The sequence below is a fragment of the Labrus mixtus genome, chromosome 2, assembly GCF_963584025.1.
Source record: "Labrus mixtus chromosome 2, fLabMix1.1, whole genome shotgun sequence".
Classification (NCBI taxonomy): Eukaryota; Metazoa; Chordata; class Actinopteri; order Labriformes; family Labridae; genus Labrus; species Labrus mixtus.
Window position 1 is genome coordinate 31617325 of NC_083613.1, and position 20000 is coordinate 31637324.

General features: G+C 43.0%; 1 protein-coding gene across 9 annotated transcripts in view; it reads right to left on the reverse strand.

Moving 5' to 3' along the window:
- Nucleotides 1-20000, reverse strand: part of slit2 (slit homolog 2 (Drosophila)) — a 104622-nt gene that overhangs the window by 26122 nt on the left and 58500 nt on the right. For 6 of the 9 annotated variants that reach the window (XM_061061727.1, XM_061061677.1, XM_061061700.1 and 3 more), the window contains exons 5-15: nucleotides 15266-15337; nucleotides 14206-14277; nucleotides 12105-12176; nucleotides 11764-11927; nucleotides 11222-11360; nucleotides 8698-8769; nucleotides 8510-8581; nucleotides 4424-4495; nucleotides 3986-4129; nucleotides 2685-2848; nucleotides 2300-2323 (exon numbers count right to left, since the gene is read on the reverse strand). In XM_061061727.1, the coding sequence (XP_060917710.1) occupies nucleotides 2300-2323; nucleotides 2685-2848; nucleotides 3986-4129; nucleotides 4424-4495; nucleotides 8510-8581; nucleotides 8698-8769; nucleotides 11222-11360; nucleotides 11764-11927; nucleotides 12105-12176; nucleotides 14206-14277; nucleotides 15266-15337 (1067 nt within the window). Of the gene's footprint in view, nucleotides 1-123; nucleotides 145-2299; nucleotides 2324-2684; nucleotides 2849-3985; nucleotides 4130-4423; nucleotides 4496-8509; nucleotides 8582-8697; nucleotides 8770-11221; nucleotides 11361-11763; nucleotides 11928-12104; nucleotides 12177-14205; nucleotides 14278-15265; nucleotides 15338-20000 lie in introns of all 9 variants that reach the window. The other 3 variants (XM_061061692.1, XM_061061737.1, XM_061061683.1) reach the window with 2 other exon arrangements.

The following is a 20000-nucleotide window of genomic DNA, read 5'->3' on the forward strand; positions in this document are numbered from 1 at the left end:
GTCACAGGTCGCTGTGGTGGAGGTCAAAGGTTAGAGCCCGGCTCAGGGGGACGAGAGGAGAGGGATTCGGAGTTTGACGCAAGAACCTTTATGTGAGTGTGTGTTTGAGTGTGTGTTACTTACAGCCTGTGTGCTGGTGTACTCCTGAGTGTGTGAGAGAGGCATTAGGAGAAAGAAGAAGGGATTTCACTCGTTTATTTGAAACAGGAGGGGCAGAAAAGGATGAAAAAAAGTGAGAGAAACTGTGTTCAGTCCCCAGGCAGTGATTCATTTAAAGGGGGTAATGACTCGTGAATAGTGGGATTGTGCTGGCATAACATTACATTTGGTGGGTGTTTTTATCCTGCACGGCCTCCGTCGCTCGAAGCACGACTGATTCAAACATGTTTTTTTTTTGGGGGGGGGGGGGGGATTGCGGGGAGATTACAAAAAGCGCGCTTAAGCAGATAGAAGCCCAATCTGCTGATTAACCGTGAAACTGTTTTGTGTATTCCTCGACATCACTCACTTCAGCAGATCCAGACTTCACAGGGATAAAAACAAAGAAAGGACACACTTTTTTTCAACCAATTTCAAAACCTTTTTAAGACCCAAAGAGTGAAAAAAATAATACAATTTTTGAGTGGATGTCGTCTGACTCAAAATAATTAATTCCCAAAGTTTCTTAAATCAAAGAGAAAGACGGCTCGCACACTGCATGACGAGGAATATCTTTCACCTATAAGATATCTTGTCTTAAAAAGTACACACACAGTGTTGCTGTGATTCATCTGTGATTGCTCATGTGACTGTCTTCATGTGTATTTTTGATGCCGTTGTACAATGTTGACTTAGTCTGATGAAGCGGGTGTGAGTCTGAAACATCAACCTGGTGAAATACATTTGGAGAATCTTGGAGTCCTGCAGTGTGCGAGCCGTCTTTCTCTTTGATTTAAGTGAGTTTTTTTGCTCCCGCCCTCATTGGTTTGGTTGCTGTTTTCTTGATACTTGTCCTCAGTTTAAAAACTTTTTGCTATCTTGCAAGCTGCCTTATAATCATAATTTGCTCCTGCATGCTAACCATACCCTGTATTTTTCCCTAAGCACCATTTCTTTCAACATTATTCTTCTACACTTCTCCATTCTTGAGGTGCAGATAAGAACATGATATGCTGCAGTGATGAAGCAAATCCACAAAAAAAGGGTAATAATTAATCATATAAAACTAACAAAACAATGTAGATTTAATATTCTGACATGTCTCCGTTAAAGTGACATTTTCACAAGTAAAATTAAGACTTTTTTTTAGACTTTTAAACCTGGATTCAAGACCTTTTTTTAAGGATTCATGGGAACCTTGAAGAATTGTTTGGGAGAAATAAACTTGAATTGGTCCCCGAGATTCAAACAGAAATGTGAGACAGGGATAAAAAAAAAAAAATAAAAGACTGTGAAAAAGGGGACATGATGCAAATGAAACTGGGGGATTTTGAAAGTATTGAGTTAAGCTGAAAAAACCAAGGTTGCACCCCAGAATAAAACATGTTTATTCAACTTTTCAACTGCAAATGTAGTTAAATTATTCAGCTCTGCCCTGTATGTGGTATCTGGGCTTTGAAACCTCTGTCCCCCCGGTGAGTTAATGACTGCAGCGAGAGCGCGCACACACACACACACACACACACACACACCAGCACTAACACACACCATGCCTCCTGTGTGTGCCGCTTTGGTAATGACCGCCTTTAGCCCTGTTACTGATCTCATATGCATGTCTGATTTACATATTTTCCCAGCGCCCCTCTGAGCATGGTGACTGTGTGACCTTTTGATGTTCTGCGGTGGGTGAAACACACACACAGATGCTGGCGGACACACGCTCATACATTAGCTATCATAAGATGTGCTAAGAAGCGAAGGACAAGTATTAAATCTAGTCTCTGTGATCGCTCGACCAATATACTTTTCATTTACACCGAGTCTACACGGGCAGCGCCTCGCCCGACAGCAGCCTGAGCCCATTAACACAACTGTTTTTTTTCCTCCCTCCCTCCATCGTCAAGGTTACGGTTACCGTCAAAATAACACCAGTGCAAGGACAAGAGCGTGATTATGGGGAGGCCTGGTTAGACGTGAGGCATTATCATGTACGCTGGGCCATTAGGAGCAAAATGTCTCGGCATTCAAAAGGTGTCAGTCAAGGCGAGTCACTCCAAGTGTCAAGAGAGTGCAGCATCCACTGTGAAGGACCGAACAGGTGTGTTATACACACACACACACACACACACACTAAAATACACACATGCTCATTGTACAATACCTGGGATGAAATACTGTTCTCTAGCTAATGGAGAGACAGAGAGAGTGAGAGTGAAAAAAACAACTCAAGAAACAACCTGGAGAAAGTACTTACTGTCTACGAGTGTGTGTGTGTGTGTGTGTGTGTGTGTGTGTGTGTGTGAGTGTGTCTGAGTAAGAGAGAGAGAGCATGTTTTTGTGTGTGAGAGAGATGCCAGAAAAAGCTAAAAAAACAGGGAGTCGAGGTTAGTAAAGAGAGTCTGAGGGAAAATCCCAGCAGGAAAACACAGAATGAGAAAACAGGACAGCAAGGTTTTTTTTTTTTTAAAGATATTCTGAATACTCGTGCAAAATAAAAATAATCAGTCTTTGAGTGTTTCTACGATGCGGCGTGTTTTTTTTTTTACCTGAGCAGCGGAACTTCTTGCTCTTGATTTGTCCGATGCGTTTGTTGGCGAGCCGCCGCGGGCTGGTGCAGCGGGCGCCGCTCGTCTCGATGGGATTGTCCTGCAGGTAGTCGGCCAGCCACTTCAGGTGACAGTCACAGATAAACGGGTTCTGGGCTAAGTGGCTGAGATGCACACACACACACACACACACACACACAAACACACAGACAGACATGGACACACAGAAACACACAAGTGAGTTGTCAGAACAAAATGTGACCGCAGACGGACAGCAGCAGGTGTTTCTATCCATCTTAACCTTCAGAGACATTTCTCATGATGTTATTAAACTACAGTATGTCTGGAGATTAGAGAAATATCTTAACACTTGAAGGCATCCGGACTACGTTTGGAGGGTCATTTCTGTTAGCATCCTTGTCGGCAGTGCCTATTCAAAGGCGTATAGCTTCACATCTCCCACAACTGATCTCAAAACCTGACAGCTTTTCATTAACTTTATACAGCAAATAAGCGATGAGTCAGGGATCTGTGATGTTAGCAGAATGTCATCAGCATATAAAAAAGTTAAAGAGACGGATCGTCGACATGTACACCCTGGATCTCATCAAATCTGACGGTTCTAAAGAAAGGATAAACTGCAGACGTGATAAGGGAAAAACTCTTTCGCTATTGGGTTACTGTACGGCAAATATATTTAGAAGAAGAAGAAGAAATAAGATATCCTTTATTAATCCGACGAGGGGAAATTACTTTGAAACTCTGCTATCGAGACATGCTGCACACACAAAGGCTGAAATACAGGACCCTATGGACATGCACTGATGATGTCAGAGAGAGTGTCTACCAGGAAAGAGCGCCCGAGCACTTTATAGTTCGGTGCCCTGCTCAAGAGCTCCTCCGCAGAGTTCAGGGAAGAGAAGCGGCACCTCTACAGCTACTCGGACAATATCCAGACTAACCGGCGACCCTCGAGTTGAGCTACTGCAGGCGCAAAGTAGTGGCTAAACTGAGTGCAAATACTCCATAAGGTCTCAATAGGTATTTCAAAATGTCGCAGTCGAATGCTTTCTCTTAAAAACAGTCAAAGGTGCATAAACGAGAACTGTTCATCTGTGTCATTCGAGTGATTTTCTTTGGATGAAAACATAATTTTCGGTCTGCAATAAATGATTGTCAGCTACTGCTCATTGTTTGGCTGCTTCCACTTCTCCAATATAAACCTGGTCTGGTCGGTGTGTTCAATGAGCTGCGTGTGTGTGTGTGTGTGTGTGTGTGTGTGTGTGTGTGTGTGTTCGTACAGTGTTTGTATGGCTCTCAGCGACGAGAAGGTCCCCTTGGCGATAGTCTGGAGCTTGTTGTCATAGAGCGAGAGCAGATTGAGGTTGTGGAGGTCCTGAAACGCGTCCACACGGAGACACGCTATCTTATTAGCATTGAGCAGCCTGAGAGGAAAAGAAAAAAAAACAACAAGAGGGAGAGAGAGAGAGAGAGAGAGAGAGAGAGAGAGAGAGATGGGGGATGAAGGTGTGTATGCTGTTATCATTCTTGAGTGAGTTTTTCAAATGTTACAGGTCACTGATGATGGCTTTCAATCATGATGGCTCCACTCTGATGACAACGCTTTAGGTAAGCACTTTTCAGCAGAATATCAATGAGGGACGGGTGTGAGTGCCTCGCTGCAGCTACAACCGTGTGTGTGTGTGTGTGTGTGTGTGTGTGTGTGTGTGTCTACTTACAATAGCTGCAGAGAAAAGAGTCCCTCAAGCAGCCCTTTGGAAATTTCCGTGATCTTGTTCCCGTAAAGAACCCTGTGGAGCACAAACATTACGTTAATACGTTTTGAATAAAACCACATATGTGGGCGGATGTGGCTCAGTGGGTACAGTCAGTCATCTGTCAACCGGAAGGTCGGGGGTTCGATCCCCAGCTCCTGCAGCCACATGTCCGACGTGTCTTTGGGCAAGAAATTTAACCCCAAGTTGCTACTACTGCTTCATCAGAATGTGTATTAATGGATTAGTTACTTCTGATGGTCACTTTACATATCAGCCTCTACCATCAGTGTGTGAATGTGTAGGTGTGACCTGCGGTGTAAAAGAGAGTAATATATCAGGTCTTGGTATTTGGTGCGAACTGAAAAGCATATTTCTTCACATTTTCACAAACTTGTAGGAAGTAGCTCGTCTTATATAAAAATGACATTTTGCTGGAATTCAACGCTGACATTCAACTTGACAGAGTGGCAGCGATTGCTCTGCTCATGTCACATTGTAACAGACCCTAATGAGACACAGCCTGAGGGAATGATTGTTGTTATGAAGAGTCAGAGGTGAGGAATGTCTGACGTGCACATTATCCACTTAAATAGATCTGTGGGGGGGGGGGGGGGGGGGTGCTGCAACTCCTCCATCACCAGCAACACATTTATTGGAATTTCTATTTTTAACACGGGTAAAATGATTGTTCTAGTTTCACAAAATGTTTGCTCAAAAAGATCGAGCTACTATAAGTAAACTCAATTTAGAAGAATCCAAGTTTGGGGTCCTTTCCTTTCGCATCGGATGGATATAACGGACTGCTGCTATTTATTCAGTATTTGTAAAGAGGCTCCAGCTGTCAGCCTGTCGTTAGGTTGACTTAAATTTAAGGTGAGACAGTATTTCCAGCATGGCGATCGCCCCCTGCAGTGACATCACACAGACCTCGTACATTAATATTTACAGTCTAAAGCAGTGCTTCCCAAAGTGTGGGCCCCCCTGGTGGGCTGTGTGGGTACTGCAGGTGGGCCGCGAAAAGCCCTGAGTCAACCCTTTAGGTGATAAGTAAAGCCTGTCATGACTATTCATGGACATAATATCACATAATATTTTACTACCTGTTGAGTAAACTTTTGTGTCTCTCTTGCCATAATATCATGTTGTCATGTCTAATATTTTACCCTTACTGAAAGTGAGAGTTGTTAGTCATTACCTTTTATTTATAACGGGGCCCCGGAGTAATTTTGTATTTCAAAGTCTTCAGTTTGTTATGTTTCTTTGGCTGTTTGTTTTTCATCTTGTCTCTCTTTTTTGTTGAGATTATCTGATTTGTCTGGCTTGAGTGAAATGGTTGTGGAATTTCAACTTCATTTGTCGTTGCTTTAAATAAATAAAATCAGGAGACTGAGACAGAAACACATCAGCAGGCTGTGGAGAAAAGCGCCGTGTCATAAGTACAACTGTAATAACGTAACAGCTGTCTAAATGTAAATGTGTTCCTCTCCCTTTTCTTTTACGATGTCAATTTCAAACGCGAATAAAAACCAAACAGTAAAAACTATCATCTGTGCCAGCAGCTAGCTGTATATAATAACTATGTACATTGAGTGTAAGTTGTTATGAACACTCTCCATCTTATCGTCAAGGAAACACATAAATCTGTCTGCAGTTACAGCGAGCTATGAGTGCTGTTATCAAAGAAACGCTTTTTTATAAACATATCAGATTACCTACACAAAGAGAAACAGGTCAAGGCTGAGACTGCCACTGGTTTGCCCATGAAATACCTTAGATACACACCAAGCCCCCCCGACACACACACACACACACACACACACACACACACACACACACACACACACACACACACACACACACACACACAGTCGGCGAGTTATCAGTCATCTTAACGCTACACGGCGAGCTGAGTTGTGTATGTAGGCAGTTTAAAGACATGTGTTTTAGATTGGCTTTTATTTCATTGTGCTGAGTGGCTGTCCCAGTGAGACCTGAGGTTGGGAAATACACGGCGCAGGGAGCGAACGCTTCATCTATGTCTCACACGCATTAGCACGTACTGTTTCTCACACACACACACACACACACACATGTAGACGTACAGACACACACACACACACACACATGTAGACGTACAGACACACACACACACACACACACACACACACACGTAGACGTACAGACACACACACACACACACACACACACACACACACACACAAATGTAGACGTACAGACACACACACACACACACACACAAATGTAGACGTACAGACACACACACACACACACACACATGTAGACGTACAGACACACACACACACACACACATGTAGACGTACAGACACACACACACACACACACACACACAAATGTAGACGTACAGACACACACACACACACACACACACACACATGTAGACGTACAGACACACACACACACACACACACACACAGAAATGTAGACGTACAGACACACACACACACACACACACACACACACACACACACACATGTAGACGTACAGACACACACACAGAAATGTAGACGTACACACACACACACACAAATGTAGACGTACACACACACACACACAAATGTAGACGTACACACACACACACACACAAATGTAGACGTACAGACACACACACACACACACACACACACACACACACACACACACACACACAGACAGAATCAATGGCTCATTTAGTCTTTAACTAAACCCTGACACACAATGAACACACGGCGCAGCCCATAATGTGAAAGCCGTACTGTAAGTGGTGTGTCAGCATGAATGTGTGTGTGTCCCATTCTCTCTGCGGTGAATGTGTAATGAGGTGGCAGAAGCCTCCATTCAGCAATTCAGCGTTTATGAATTATTGACTTTGGAGAGACGAGACCTTAATATAACTCCTTCATGAAATAACTCCACATCCGTCACCTCCCTCTCCTGCTCCTCTCCGCGGCTTCCTTTAACCGAAGCTTGACACGCAACGCAGATGGTCCGACCTGAGACTCAGCCAGCCAAAGTGCGAAAATGAAATTTTTGTTTCGTTTGAATGGGTGTCTGAACTTTGAGGTCCACAGTAAGGACATCGTAGTTTTGTAGCGTTTTGGCTGAAATCGTGAAGACAGGAAATCCTTATAATTTAAAGAATCAATAATTGACACTTTGCTATTGCTAACTGCTAACAGAGACGCTAACGTTAATGTTAGCTTGTACTCTGTCAGTCTAGAACCTAACTCTTTTCAAATAGCCTACAACCTCACTGTAACCCAATTATGAAGTTAGCTCATAATGCTAAAGTATGAAATCAACACTAGCGTTACAACTATAACAAAACACCTAGCTAGGTTGCTAATATCTGTAGTTTTGATACTACCTACTTCTGATAAAGGACGGCAAAATTATTATTTAATCATTATTATTAAAACATACACTCTGCTTTGCTAATGCACATAAACGCAGGGATGCTAATGCTAGCAGTAGTCAAAACTCTGATAAAAAGGTGTTAGCATGACTTAAGTTATAGTGGCTACACGTATGGTATGGCACAGGTATGCTAGTATGTGTAGCTTACACTACCTACTTAGAGGGCTTAATTCAGAGAGGCTAATGTTAATGTTAGCCAAAACTCTAATAGAGTGGTTAAGCCTTAATGCTAAGTAAGAAACAATGCTAGGCAACTGAATACTCAACAAGGTATGCTAATGTTTTTTAGTGTGAAGTATGAAGCTACAGCTGTTATAAGCTAATTGTTGGACTGCTGTTGTTTGTTGAATGGGTTAAAAGTTTGCTTTAGCTAGCTGGCTAAGTGTGCAGTTTTGTTAATTCTGCTGTCAAATTGGACATTTTAACACGGGTGTTAATGGGACTTCCTGGGCTTTTGGAGCCAGCCTCAAGTAGACGATAGAGGAACTGCAGGTTTTTTTTTTTTTTTTTGCATCAAAAGCTGCAGCTTGGATGTAGCATGTTCCTCACATGTTTTTATCACAGTTTTTACTTGTGTCATGTTAAATTAAAAACATTTCACAGAGTACTCACAGGGAGTTGAGGGAGCGCAGACCTTGGAAGGCGTCTGAGGCTAACTCTGATATCTGGTTGTTGCTCAAGTCTCTGTGAAGAAAGTGAAACACGGGGGTCAAAACAGGCCACAAACGGATCAGAAACAGGAGTTTTTCTTCTGCGGTTAAAAAGGGGTGTAAAATACACATGTCTCCTCATCTACTCACATTCTGCGCAGCTTCTTATAAGGAGAAAAGGCTCCAGCTGGGATCACCTTGATGGCGTTCTGCTCCAGTCGTCTGGAACCAAACATACACACAGACCATTGAGAGGCAACATTAACATTCCCGTATCACAGAGATATCTCTGCTGTACCGTCGCCTGCCGCTCATTCCTCGGGGCTCTGGCGGAAGGGGAACATTTCCAGATAAGTCTCTTTGATGAGCGTGCCAGAGTTTGTCACATTTCTCTGATCTTTCGCCCTCTTGAACATGTGTACAGTCAGACGCAGACACAAACACACACACACACACGCACACACACACACACACACGCACACACACACACACACACGCACACACACACACACACACACACACACACACACACACACACACACTATCTGGGCAGTGTTCCATTAAGTGCCAGTCTGACTCGGTGTCAGTCAGGCCCACACAAATCAAGAGAGTGAAAGAGGGTAGGAGGGGGGGGGGGGCAAACAAAAGAGAGAACAGACCCAAACAACCGGGTCTTTTAACATTTCACATGTTCAGTCGGCATGACAAGAAAAGGCGCTGGAACATGATTTGCAAACCAACCATTTGATTGTGAAACATTCCCCCTCTAACAAAAAAGTTAGTTTTTCATTTGCTGCTCTCTTTTCAGCTCTATTCTAATCCTTTTTTTTTTTTCAGAACCATCATGTTCGACTGGTCACACAGGAGCATTGTAGTGATTGTAGGGGTTCTGTTTTTTTTTAATGTTTTTTTTTAAGGCCAAGTCAACAGAACATCTTGAGTGAAGTCAAATAATTACAAGGGAATGAAGTCGAGTGTGTCAAGGCAGGTCTCCAGTTAAATATGAAATCAATTGTGACAAGTTCTATTAAAGTCCATAAGTGTTTTGTCTGTAGTTATCGTACACTAGCTCAAGTCAAGTCTTAAAAATCAAGAGTCCTCAGTGCAGTTCAAAGAGGACAAAGCGCATCCCAAATCTAAAAGAAAAGTACAGTGTTAGTCAAATAGCTTAACATCATGTCAATCGATTCTAAATCAGATCCCAAGTCTTATTAAATCAAGTCTCAAGTCAAGTCTTCATTCCTGTACCACAAGTAGTTCCCACTCATTTGCAATTCTCGTCCCTAGATGGACAGCAACAAATACACTAGAAACAGTTCTAATCAAGCTAAAAAAAAGAACAGAACAATAGAATATATACAAAAAATTTTTGCTCTAAAACTAAGTTAAAACAGGAAACACAAGATGACAACAAGACTGAGTCCCGACTGAAACACACTCAGACAGACAGTTTTCTTTTGTGCGAGAGTGCGAGACATGATCTCTCAAACTAAGCTGCCATGGACTGTAAACGATTAAAACGCTGTGTAGAAACTGATGAAGTGGTCTTCTCGAATACAGATGTGTATTAAATATTAAATACAAAGAAGCCAACATGAGATAACTTGAAGACAAATCTCAATTTACTTTTAAAAATGTTCCTTCATACTAAATCTTTCTGCAGAGGGAGACTTCTTTGGGTACCTTCTTTCCCGGTGGTTTGAATGAGGAGAGTTCATTCTTCTGTTTCCTGTGAACTGATCGTTGTCGGCTGTATTTCTGTATTTTTGTACTTTTGTTTCTGTTGTCTCTACGTTGGATCTGGTCTCTGAGGTGAAACAGTTTGTTGATGCTGCTTGTTTACTACCTCTTTGTCTGAAGGTGTGTGGTGAAGTGGAGACCTGCTGGGATTGACTAGACTTGTGAACTTCTGTTGCACCCTGAAGAAGAGCGTCTGCTCAAAACGTCCGTGTGGCAATTATGAGTACAATTCGGAGCGCTGTCCTTAACGTTTTTCTGGTATTAAATTCCTAAGCCAATCAAATTCCCCAACTCGGTCAATCAAGAGCAAATTGAGTCGCCAAGGTTTTAACGTTTCTAAATGATTATTGATTTCAGGACAATTCTTGAAAATGAGACGCTGCACCTCAGAGGGCTATCCTTTAAAAAAAATGTTGCAGATATTTTAAACTTTAGGGTCAATGTTCTTTTAATTGTACTCTTTGATTTTCATGGCTATAAAAAAACAAGAGAATCTAGAGCGGAATATTTTGTCTCCAGCTACTGTAAGTCTCAGGCTAGTCCAAGTCCAAGTGTAACTCAGTTTTTGCACTTTACATCTGCTGACTCTAATCATTCCTCTCCTCTTCCCCTCCTCTTTAGATTAAGATGTGATCGGTCTTGTCCTTCAGATTAATCTTTCAATTCTTACTCCCTCATCCCTTCATTATTTTCTTAAGCAGGCAAGAGCTGCATGACCAGGCTTTCTCATTTCACAGATGTGTGGTTTTATTTCAGTGCACAGAGAGAAAGAGAGAACAAGTGGAACAGAAAAGGTGGAAAGAGACAAAGAAAGGAGAGGCACAGCGAAAGAGCAGGAGAAATATCACTGCACTCCGAGCGTGGATACAGGAGTTTGTGTGCTAAAGTGCATGTATATGCATAGAGGGTTGTGCAGGTGCGGTGTGTGCCTTACATCTCGGTAATGGTTTCCGGCAGGTTGGTGGGGATTTCTGTCAGTCCCTTCCCTCTGCAGTCGACGATGTTGTTACTGCAGGTGCACGACTCTGGGCACTGTAGCACGCTGCAGGAGGAGGAGGATGACGACTGGTGACCTACACCCGAGACAGAGGGCCGATATTAGTCATGGATAATAGGTGCGCTTGGTGTAAATTCAAAAAGGAACGGGCATTAAACCTGACAGAATCCAGTGAAGAAAATCAAAGCATGTAACAGCAGCAAAGGCAAGCAGGGAACAGGTGAGAGGAGGGGAGATCTGTTCCTAAGAGTGACCTTTCTATCTGCTGTAATTCTTTGTTTAATCGTGCACAGCTCATGCAAAGAAAAAATGTGCAGAAAAATCACACATTGGAAGATGGAAACTTGCCTTCATCCTCATCTTGAAAAAGCATGAGACAGCGAGAGAGAGCAAACGAGACAAAGCGAGTAAATAGATTTGCGACGGTAGAACAGCAAGCGGTCGTGACTCACTGATCCGTATACGTCATCTGGACTCACCTGTGCAGGCGAACTCCTTCTTCTGCACCTCGGCCACATTGTGCCCCCTCAGGTGCGGCGGGGCCATGCACTGCGTGTAGAGACCCAGACGGGGGCGTTGCCGCAGCCACTCTGACAGCCAGGCCACGTGGCAGTCACACTGCAGGTTGTTGGAGTGCAGGCGACTGCGGAGGGGAGGGAGGGAGGGAGGGAGGAGGGGGGCGATCACAGGAAGGAGGGACAGACGAGCGGTCAGAGGTGGAAGTACAGATCGATCAGTCAATTATACAAACAGAAGAGGATGAGAGGAAGCGTTCCCCCCGGGGTGATAATGCGCAGCGAACGTTGGCGGCGCCACTTACAAGGTCCTGAGCTTCGGCATGTGGTTGAAACTGGCCACAGACAGGCGGCTGATGTTGTTGTTGTTGAGGGTGCTGAGGAGAGAAAAGAGCAGAGTATAGATTAAGTGGACTTTCTGCAGACACAGAAACAGAAAAGTCAGTCAAGGAGGGTTTTAAAATCAGACTCAAGTACCCACTGTCATTTAATAAACTCTGCTGAGAGGTCAAAGTTCACAACAATTACCGTCTTTAAATTATCTTTTTCCTGTACAAATTCAAGATACATCTGTCACTTTCACAATATATCCTACAAACTAGCTCTCTTATTACCTATGGAAGCCCAGAGAGGACATGCATCCATATAATTTATTCACCCTGTTTTAATGTCATGAGTTATATCAGGTTGTCATCTTGAGATCTCGACCTTTAGGTCACAATTCACAAGAGTTGAAAAAAGCAAAAACCACAACATAAAAATAGGTTTCGGTCAGCTCATTAGTTTGGACTGACATGCAGCATGGCATGTCGTGGTCCGGCCTGTCACAGGGGCCGACCTCTTGTTTTGTTTTCTCATGATCGCCTACAAAAATATCCAGTTATCAGGAGAGAAACAAGACAAATAAGTCCTGATCTCCAGAAAACGCCTGAAATTAACTCATCAAAAGAAAAACAAGCTTCATTTTTCTGACTTAAAATCTATCCAAAATGATGAAAAAGCTCCTTTATTATCAAGAAACACTAAATAATAAATGAGTCCCGATCTCATGAAAACACCTGAAATTTAACTTCATAAGTTTATCGAAAAAAACAAGATTCATTTTCCTCGAGATAATGACAGACGTTAAATCAGTTATAATGGGAATATCTGCTTTGTTACCCTGAAGCAGAAAAAAATAAGTCCCAATCTCGAGAGACAGCTGAAACATTCTCATTATCATGTGAAAACTAGCTTTAATCCTCAAGATAATGATGTACATTTTATCGGGCTAATGGGAAAACCAGTTTTTGTTATCTTTTGATAAAAGGAGTAAAACGTTCCAAGCTCGAGAAAAACCTGAAATGAACTAGTTATCGTAAGAAAACCAATTTGTTTCCTCATGATAACGACCGACATGATGAGTTATAACGGGAAAAGCTCTGCTATCCGGAGATAAGAGGTTAAAAAATAAAGTCCCAGTCTCTCTCTTCTGGAGAGAATGAAATACATTTACTGGTTTTAATGGAAAAAAAACAGCTTTGTTAACCAAATATGACGGCAAAAATAAGTCCAAATCTCGAGAAAGAACATGAAATGATATGACAAGAAAAGCAGCTTTTTGAACCCGAGATAACAGGACAGATAAATCCTGAGCTTAAGAAATCCCCTGAAATTAACTTATGACAAGAAAACCATCTTTGTTGTCTCAAGATAACGAAAAATAACCTGAGATATCTCAGCAAACCAAATGTTTTGTCATAATAGGAAAAAATGAAATGTCTGGCTGCATGACCACTTAAGGCTTCCGTACTCGTCTGCTGTCTAGTATGATCTCTGCTTTCAGTGCTTCTGCACAAACACAGAAAAGTAACGTCATCATCACAACTTTAATTAATCGCTGCAGCCAACATATGACGTCTTAGTCGGTAAATAAATTACACCGAAAACAATCACAGCACTGTTTCATTTTTCAAACTAAAAACGCATTTCAGCAAAAACAACATAATTCATGAAACAATTATATCAAATATAGCGCAGGCCGGAGACAGAAATATGTAAATTCAGGGTATTTTGAGGAATCGTTCAGACATTGCAAATGATCTGCAGTTTTAATATGATTCTGTTTATGGTATTTATGAGTGTGCATTTCCTTGCTAGAGCTTAAAATATGATTATGAACCAGAGCATACATCAACAATCTTCTCATAATTCTGCCTCTGTGAAGTCTTAAAGATAGTGACACCATCTTAAAAAGCCCTTAAGTGTCGTTCCTGAATGTATATATATGAAACTGTCCTTTACATATAAAACAGGGAATGCAGTCTTTTAAAGGTCAAGGAGGATAATAGCTGCTCCATATCGCACTGCTGCTGTTAGTGTTCATCGTTCACACAAAGCTCTGCTGCTGGACAAACAGGTACTCACAGCACTTCCAGGTCACGTAGCGCTCGGAAAGCTCCATCTTCGATGCAGCTGATGTGGTTGTAGTCTAACTGGCTGCAGAAACAAACACAAGAAAAAAAATGAAAAGAATAGCAGGGTGTGAAGTGTCTCAGGGTGAATCTTCAGGGTGAAAATCAAACTAAAAAGCCAACTAAAAAAAGCCCCCCCTCTCCCCCCCCCCCCCCCCCCCGCCCCTGGAAAACTCATCAACGACCTCGCTCTGTCTCTTCTGCTTCAGCTCTGTCTCTTCTGAGCTCGTTTTCCTTTCACACATCCATGTCTCTATGCATTCCTGTTTCATGCTCTTTTCTATCTGACGTCTAATTTATGCTCTGCTCTTTCCCCCTCTCTCTCTCTCTCTCTCTCTCTCTCTTCCTTTTTTTTTTTTTCCAGGACCGCTTTGCTAAAACAATTTAATCAAGACATAAGGACAGTAAATCATGTGCTGTCACTCGCATGCTAATGCACACACGCACACACACGCTGCCCTGTCCTTTTATAATAATTGCAAGGCATTTCGCAGAAATTATCTGATGTGGACGAAAAAAAACCCCAAAAAACAGGATGCAGCTAAATTGTTGAAAAATAAATCCATATACTGAGAATTACTGCTGGGCAATTACACTACCTGCAAAATGACCCACAATTATCTGCAATCATCAAAACTATAACGGAGGCAAAACAAAGAGAGCAAAACACACCAAATGCCACATGACACACACACACACACACACACACACACACACACACACACACACACACACACACACACACACACACACACACACACACACACAGTTACATACACACAGATACGTACACACTGCTAATGAGCAGCCGTGTCGGTCAATACAGCAAGCAGCAGGCACATGACATTTAACACAATGAAATATTGATGCACACGCACACATGGGGATTGCAAACACGCTGAAAAGGAAGTAACAGATTAACATTCACACACACACACACACACACACACACACACACACACACACACAAACACACTCACGTCCGCAGAAAGTGTAGACAAAGTGCCACTTACAGGTTCTTGATCTCCACAGCTCCTCTGAAGGCTTTCCGTGGAACCCCCTGGATCTGGTTCTCGCTGAGATCCCTGAATACGAGAGAGAGAGAGAGAGAGAGAGAGAGAGAGAGAGAGATGAAGTCAAGAAGTGAGAATGAAGAAATTAGGTTGCAGAGAGTTAAACCGAGCTGTCACCAGAGCCACTTGCGTTGCAGCACTTGATGTAATCACCTGAATCCAGCAGGGGGGAACTTCAGAGTCACAGACAGATCTTCTGCAAAATTGAGTCTCTTGCGCACACTGAGCATTCCCTCACCAAACACACTCAGCTGTCTCTATTCATCACTCAGCCGCACACAAAAAACACACCCGTCAACGAGCCTAAGAAATCAGCTGCGATTCAGTAGTCATGCTTTGAACATCCATCCATCCATCCCCTCTCAGGTGGAAGAGGCTCTCAGTGCTTAAAGAGCCTGTAGGGGGCACTAGTGACCTCTGTTTCCCTCCCTCCTCTCATCTCTCCCTCGCCGCCTCCACCCCTCCTTCCTCTGCTTTTAAGGAGTGAGGAGCGATGGATGTGTGTGTGTTGTTTTTGAGAGTGAGCGCTGGGGGTTTGCAGAGATTTAATTTTCAGCCACTTTAACTAAGCCGCTGCTAAAATTGGAGCACAACAAAAAAAAAAAAAAAAAAGAAAGAAAGAAAAACACTTAATTTACCGCAGGTAGAGACACACATGGTTCAGACAAGATTTGATGTGTTTGTGTTCCTCCTTGTTCAAACAAGCACTAAACGTATATACACACACACACACACACACACACACACACTCACACACTCAAACACAACAACAGGTGAGCCATGTGAACTTCTCCTGGTTGGTATAGCAACTTGCTTTAGTCGAGGATTCACACAGTTTTGGTTCGCTGAAGGATGAACGCAGAAATAGTAACAAAGGAATGAGGTGTTAAGCGTACTCAAATGCAAATATGAATCAAGTTATGTAAAGCTGAAAGATTTTTTTTTTTTTGCTCTGTTCTGACTGATGAAGGTGAAGTGAAAACAGCAAACTGCACAATCTGCATGATTCAAAAGAAGACAGACTCATCGTGTTTTGACGCATGGATAAAAAACTGGGTGTGCTGCGTGTGTGCAAACGGCAGAATTCTTCACCCCCTCCTGAGAATCCCGACCCCCCCCCCCCCCTCCTCCCCGCTGTGAGGGACCAAAAATGATTGAGGGACTCAGGAAGATTTCAGGGGCAAGCTGTCTTAAAGTTGTCTAGAAATATTCAGAAGTGCATGTGTGAAACAGCTTCAGACTGCTCAACATGTGTGTGTGTGTGTGTGTGTGTGTGTGTGTGTGTGTGTGTGCGTGCGTGCGTGTGTGTGTGTGTGTGTGTGTGTGTGTGTGTGTGCGTGTGTGTGTGTGTGTGTGTGTGTGTGTGTGTGTGTGTGTGTGTGTGTGTGTGTGCGTGTGTGTGTGTGTGTGTGTGTGTGTGTGTGTGTGTGTTGTCTCGTCTGCCACCCGACAGACCCCCAAAGTCCCAGACAGACTATTTGACCTTTCACCGCTGACCCTCCAGCTCTTGACCCCGACCGTGGTGCCTTGACCCCCCCATCATGCTAATCGGCTAACAGCTAATGCAGAGCCCACATTCCTCGCATACTCACCGCTAGCGGTCGTATAGTCGCTGCCGCAAGGTATCACTAACCCTCCTCTTGTTTCCACCTGCCGCTTAAACAGTACACCTGTGTCAGAGCCAAGGGATCAGTTCACACCGAGAATACAGAAAAAAGATCTGAAAATATAGCAAACATGTAAGCAAAGGTACAAAGACAAGAAGCTGTACTGGATCTGCTTCTGCATCTTTTCCCCCGTGACCATGAAAGCTGTAGGTAAATGTTCAAACAGCTAAAGTTAACAAATGAGCAAACGAGTTATCAAGTCTGCGGAAAAAGGTCAACAACGTTTCTGATACTCTGATACTTTTCGAGATCGTATTTTTTAACCAAAAGCTTCAATGAGCAAAAGAGAATAAAGTGCACGAATACAGAAAAGTTGACAACAAGTTTGTGCAGTTCAGACAGCGAACAGGAGTCTGCCTACATGTTTTCTCTAGTCCTTAATTAGTGTCACAGTCTAATAACTAAAAAGTGGAAATTGATGATTTCTGCTAAATCTTCTGCTGCAGCTTCTCCAATTAGAGACTTTTCATTTCACTGCTTTTCACTCGATTTTCATTTTTTGGGGGTTTGGAATTTTGCACAGTTGATTTGGAGAAAACAAGCAACCTTAACACATCCACTTCGGCTCTCTTCACTTTGGGGAAAATCTTTTTTTTTTTTTAGTTGCAGCCGCAGTACGATGTGTTTTAATGGATACATAATGGAGGAGTGTTTCATTTCCAAACGACAGACAAAACATGACCTCCGCTCACAAAAATAAATAATTAAGAACTTTATGCAAACATAACTGAACTCTAGATTGACACACACGCGCACATGTTTTTTCACCTGTACATTCCTGCAACAACACAGACACACAGACACACACACACACACAAACACACACACACACACACACACATACACACACTAACAGAAAACTGGTGTCATGTTTCAGAGTCCTCTGATTCTGAAATCAATCCACATGATGCTAGAATAAGATTTAAAAACAGACAAATATGGAGGAAAAAGCTGCACTTGTGCTTTGTTAGACACAACACCAACACGTGTGCTTTCAATCACTCATGCACACACACACACACACACACACACACACACGTACAAACACAGCGGCTGGTCTGAATCAAATAGAGTGTATCCTGATACTGTTTTTACAGGACGTAGGGGGGTTTGGAAAACAGCCGTGCTCCTTTAACCGCTGGAACTCTAAAACCAAATAAATACTCTGAAAGTGCTCCTCAACCCTACAGTATACACACACACACACACACACACGCACACACACACTGACACACACATGCACGCACCTCAGAGCATGTAACCCAAAGTCTGCATTAACCTCAATCTGCCTATCAGATGAAGAAATCAGTAAAAAAGTTGTTAACGTGTAAAATGTGACAAGTTGACAGTTTGACAGTGTGTGTGTGTGTGTGTGTGTGTGTGTGTTTGAGGCCGCACACAGACCTCACTGTAGAGTGTGTTTACATACACACACTTAACAGGTTCACCGAGAATGCACAGCTCACTTCTCGCTCACATTTAAAACGTACAGTAATGCAGCTGCAGCACACACACTGTAAGAGGCGGAGCGTAGAGGTTTTTGTGTGTGTGTGTGTGTGTGCGTTCGACAAAGACATTTATCTTCCGATGCTCTGAGATGATTGGAAATTGATTTTCTCGTCCCTGTGCCCCCCCCCGTGATCTACGACAATATAGAGACTGCGCGCACACACACACACACACACACACACACACGTTCCCAGGCAGAGTCCATGCATACAGCATGATTGGCAGTTCGGGCTGGTGTGGGGGGGCTTTTTAAGGAAGTGCAGGAGGCCACTCTAAAACCCTCTTCATCACTCAGACCACCAGAGAGAAAGAAACACACAGAGAGGGTGAATAGTACGTTTTACCGCGACTAGGAAATTGACTTCTCGGGGACTTAGGAGTGGATTTTCTTCTTCAGTTTGGAGCCAAAGCACCTGATTCAATTTCATCTGTAGTGGGATCGTTTGGTAAGAAGTCCCACTCACCACTTCCCCTCCCTCCCTCTCCCTCTCTCCCTCTCCCTCTCTCTCTCTCTCTGGCTTTCTCTCTGTGTTGCGCTCTTCTTTTCTCTTCCTTTTTCCCTGAGATGCCTCTTGTTTTCGGACTTCCCCCAGGTTTAACCCCCTCACCTCTGCCCTTGTGCCTAAAACCGGGAGGTTAGCTTCATTAAAACAGGCTCCTGCTGAGCCCAGTGTGTGTGTGTGTGTGTGTGTGTGTGTGTGTGTGTGTGTGTGTGCGTGTGTGTGCGTGCGTGTGTTTTTCTTTGAAGGCGCCGGAGGTATTAAATCCACACAGGAACTTTTTCATGCTGTTAAGTAAGGAAGCCTCTGACACACACACACATGCACACACACACACACACACAGCAGACACACTTTGAGGGTTATCATATCAGATATTTTTTAAAATCTTCTATACGATTCTGGTAACAGCAATGCCACCACGGCAACACAAATACTGGTCCTAGGCAACCAAAGTTGGATATTTTCTTGTCTTTATTAGTCAAAAACATCAAGCAGATTTAGACCGGGCGTTGATTTTGTAACCACAGCATCCCTGCGGGGGGTTTCCGGTGCAGCTTACGGGTTGTGCCCGATACAGACGGAGCAAACCATTACCCTGAATCTTCAGGAATCCATTCTGATAAAGGTAAAACCAGCAGGTGAATCTGTGTTAGTCAGGGAAGGTAAGACTCTGTAGTCGGGGACACTATGACACTCGTAGGCGTCATCAGTGATTAATAACTGCATACAGAGTGAACAAAGAAGAAGAAATAAGGATAATAATCTGGATATTTTCATTTATTTCGATTTTTGACGTCTTCTTTTAAAGCTCATCTGAGAAGTTCTTATGAAACAGACTGTAATTAATGTCACTGCTTCTTTGTTACTAAGCTACAAAATCAAATGTGACAATCATCATTAAGATGGAATATTTCCTACATAGTTATTTTTAATGCAGAAAACCGACGCTGCTGCAGGGTAGGCGTCAGACAAAGTGAATAACAGCATGCTGAAGAA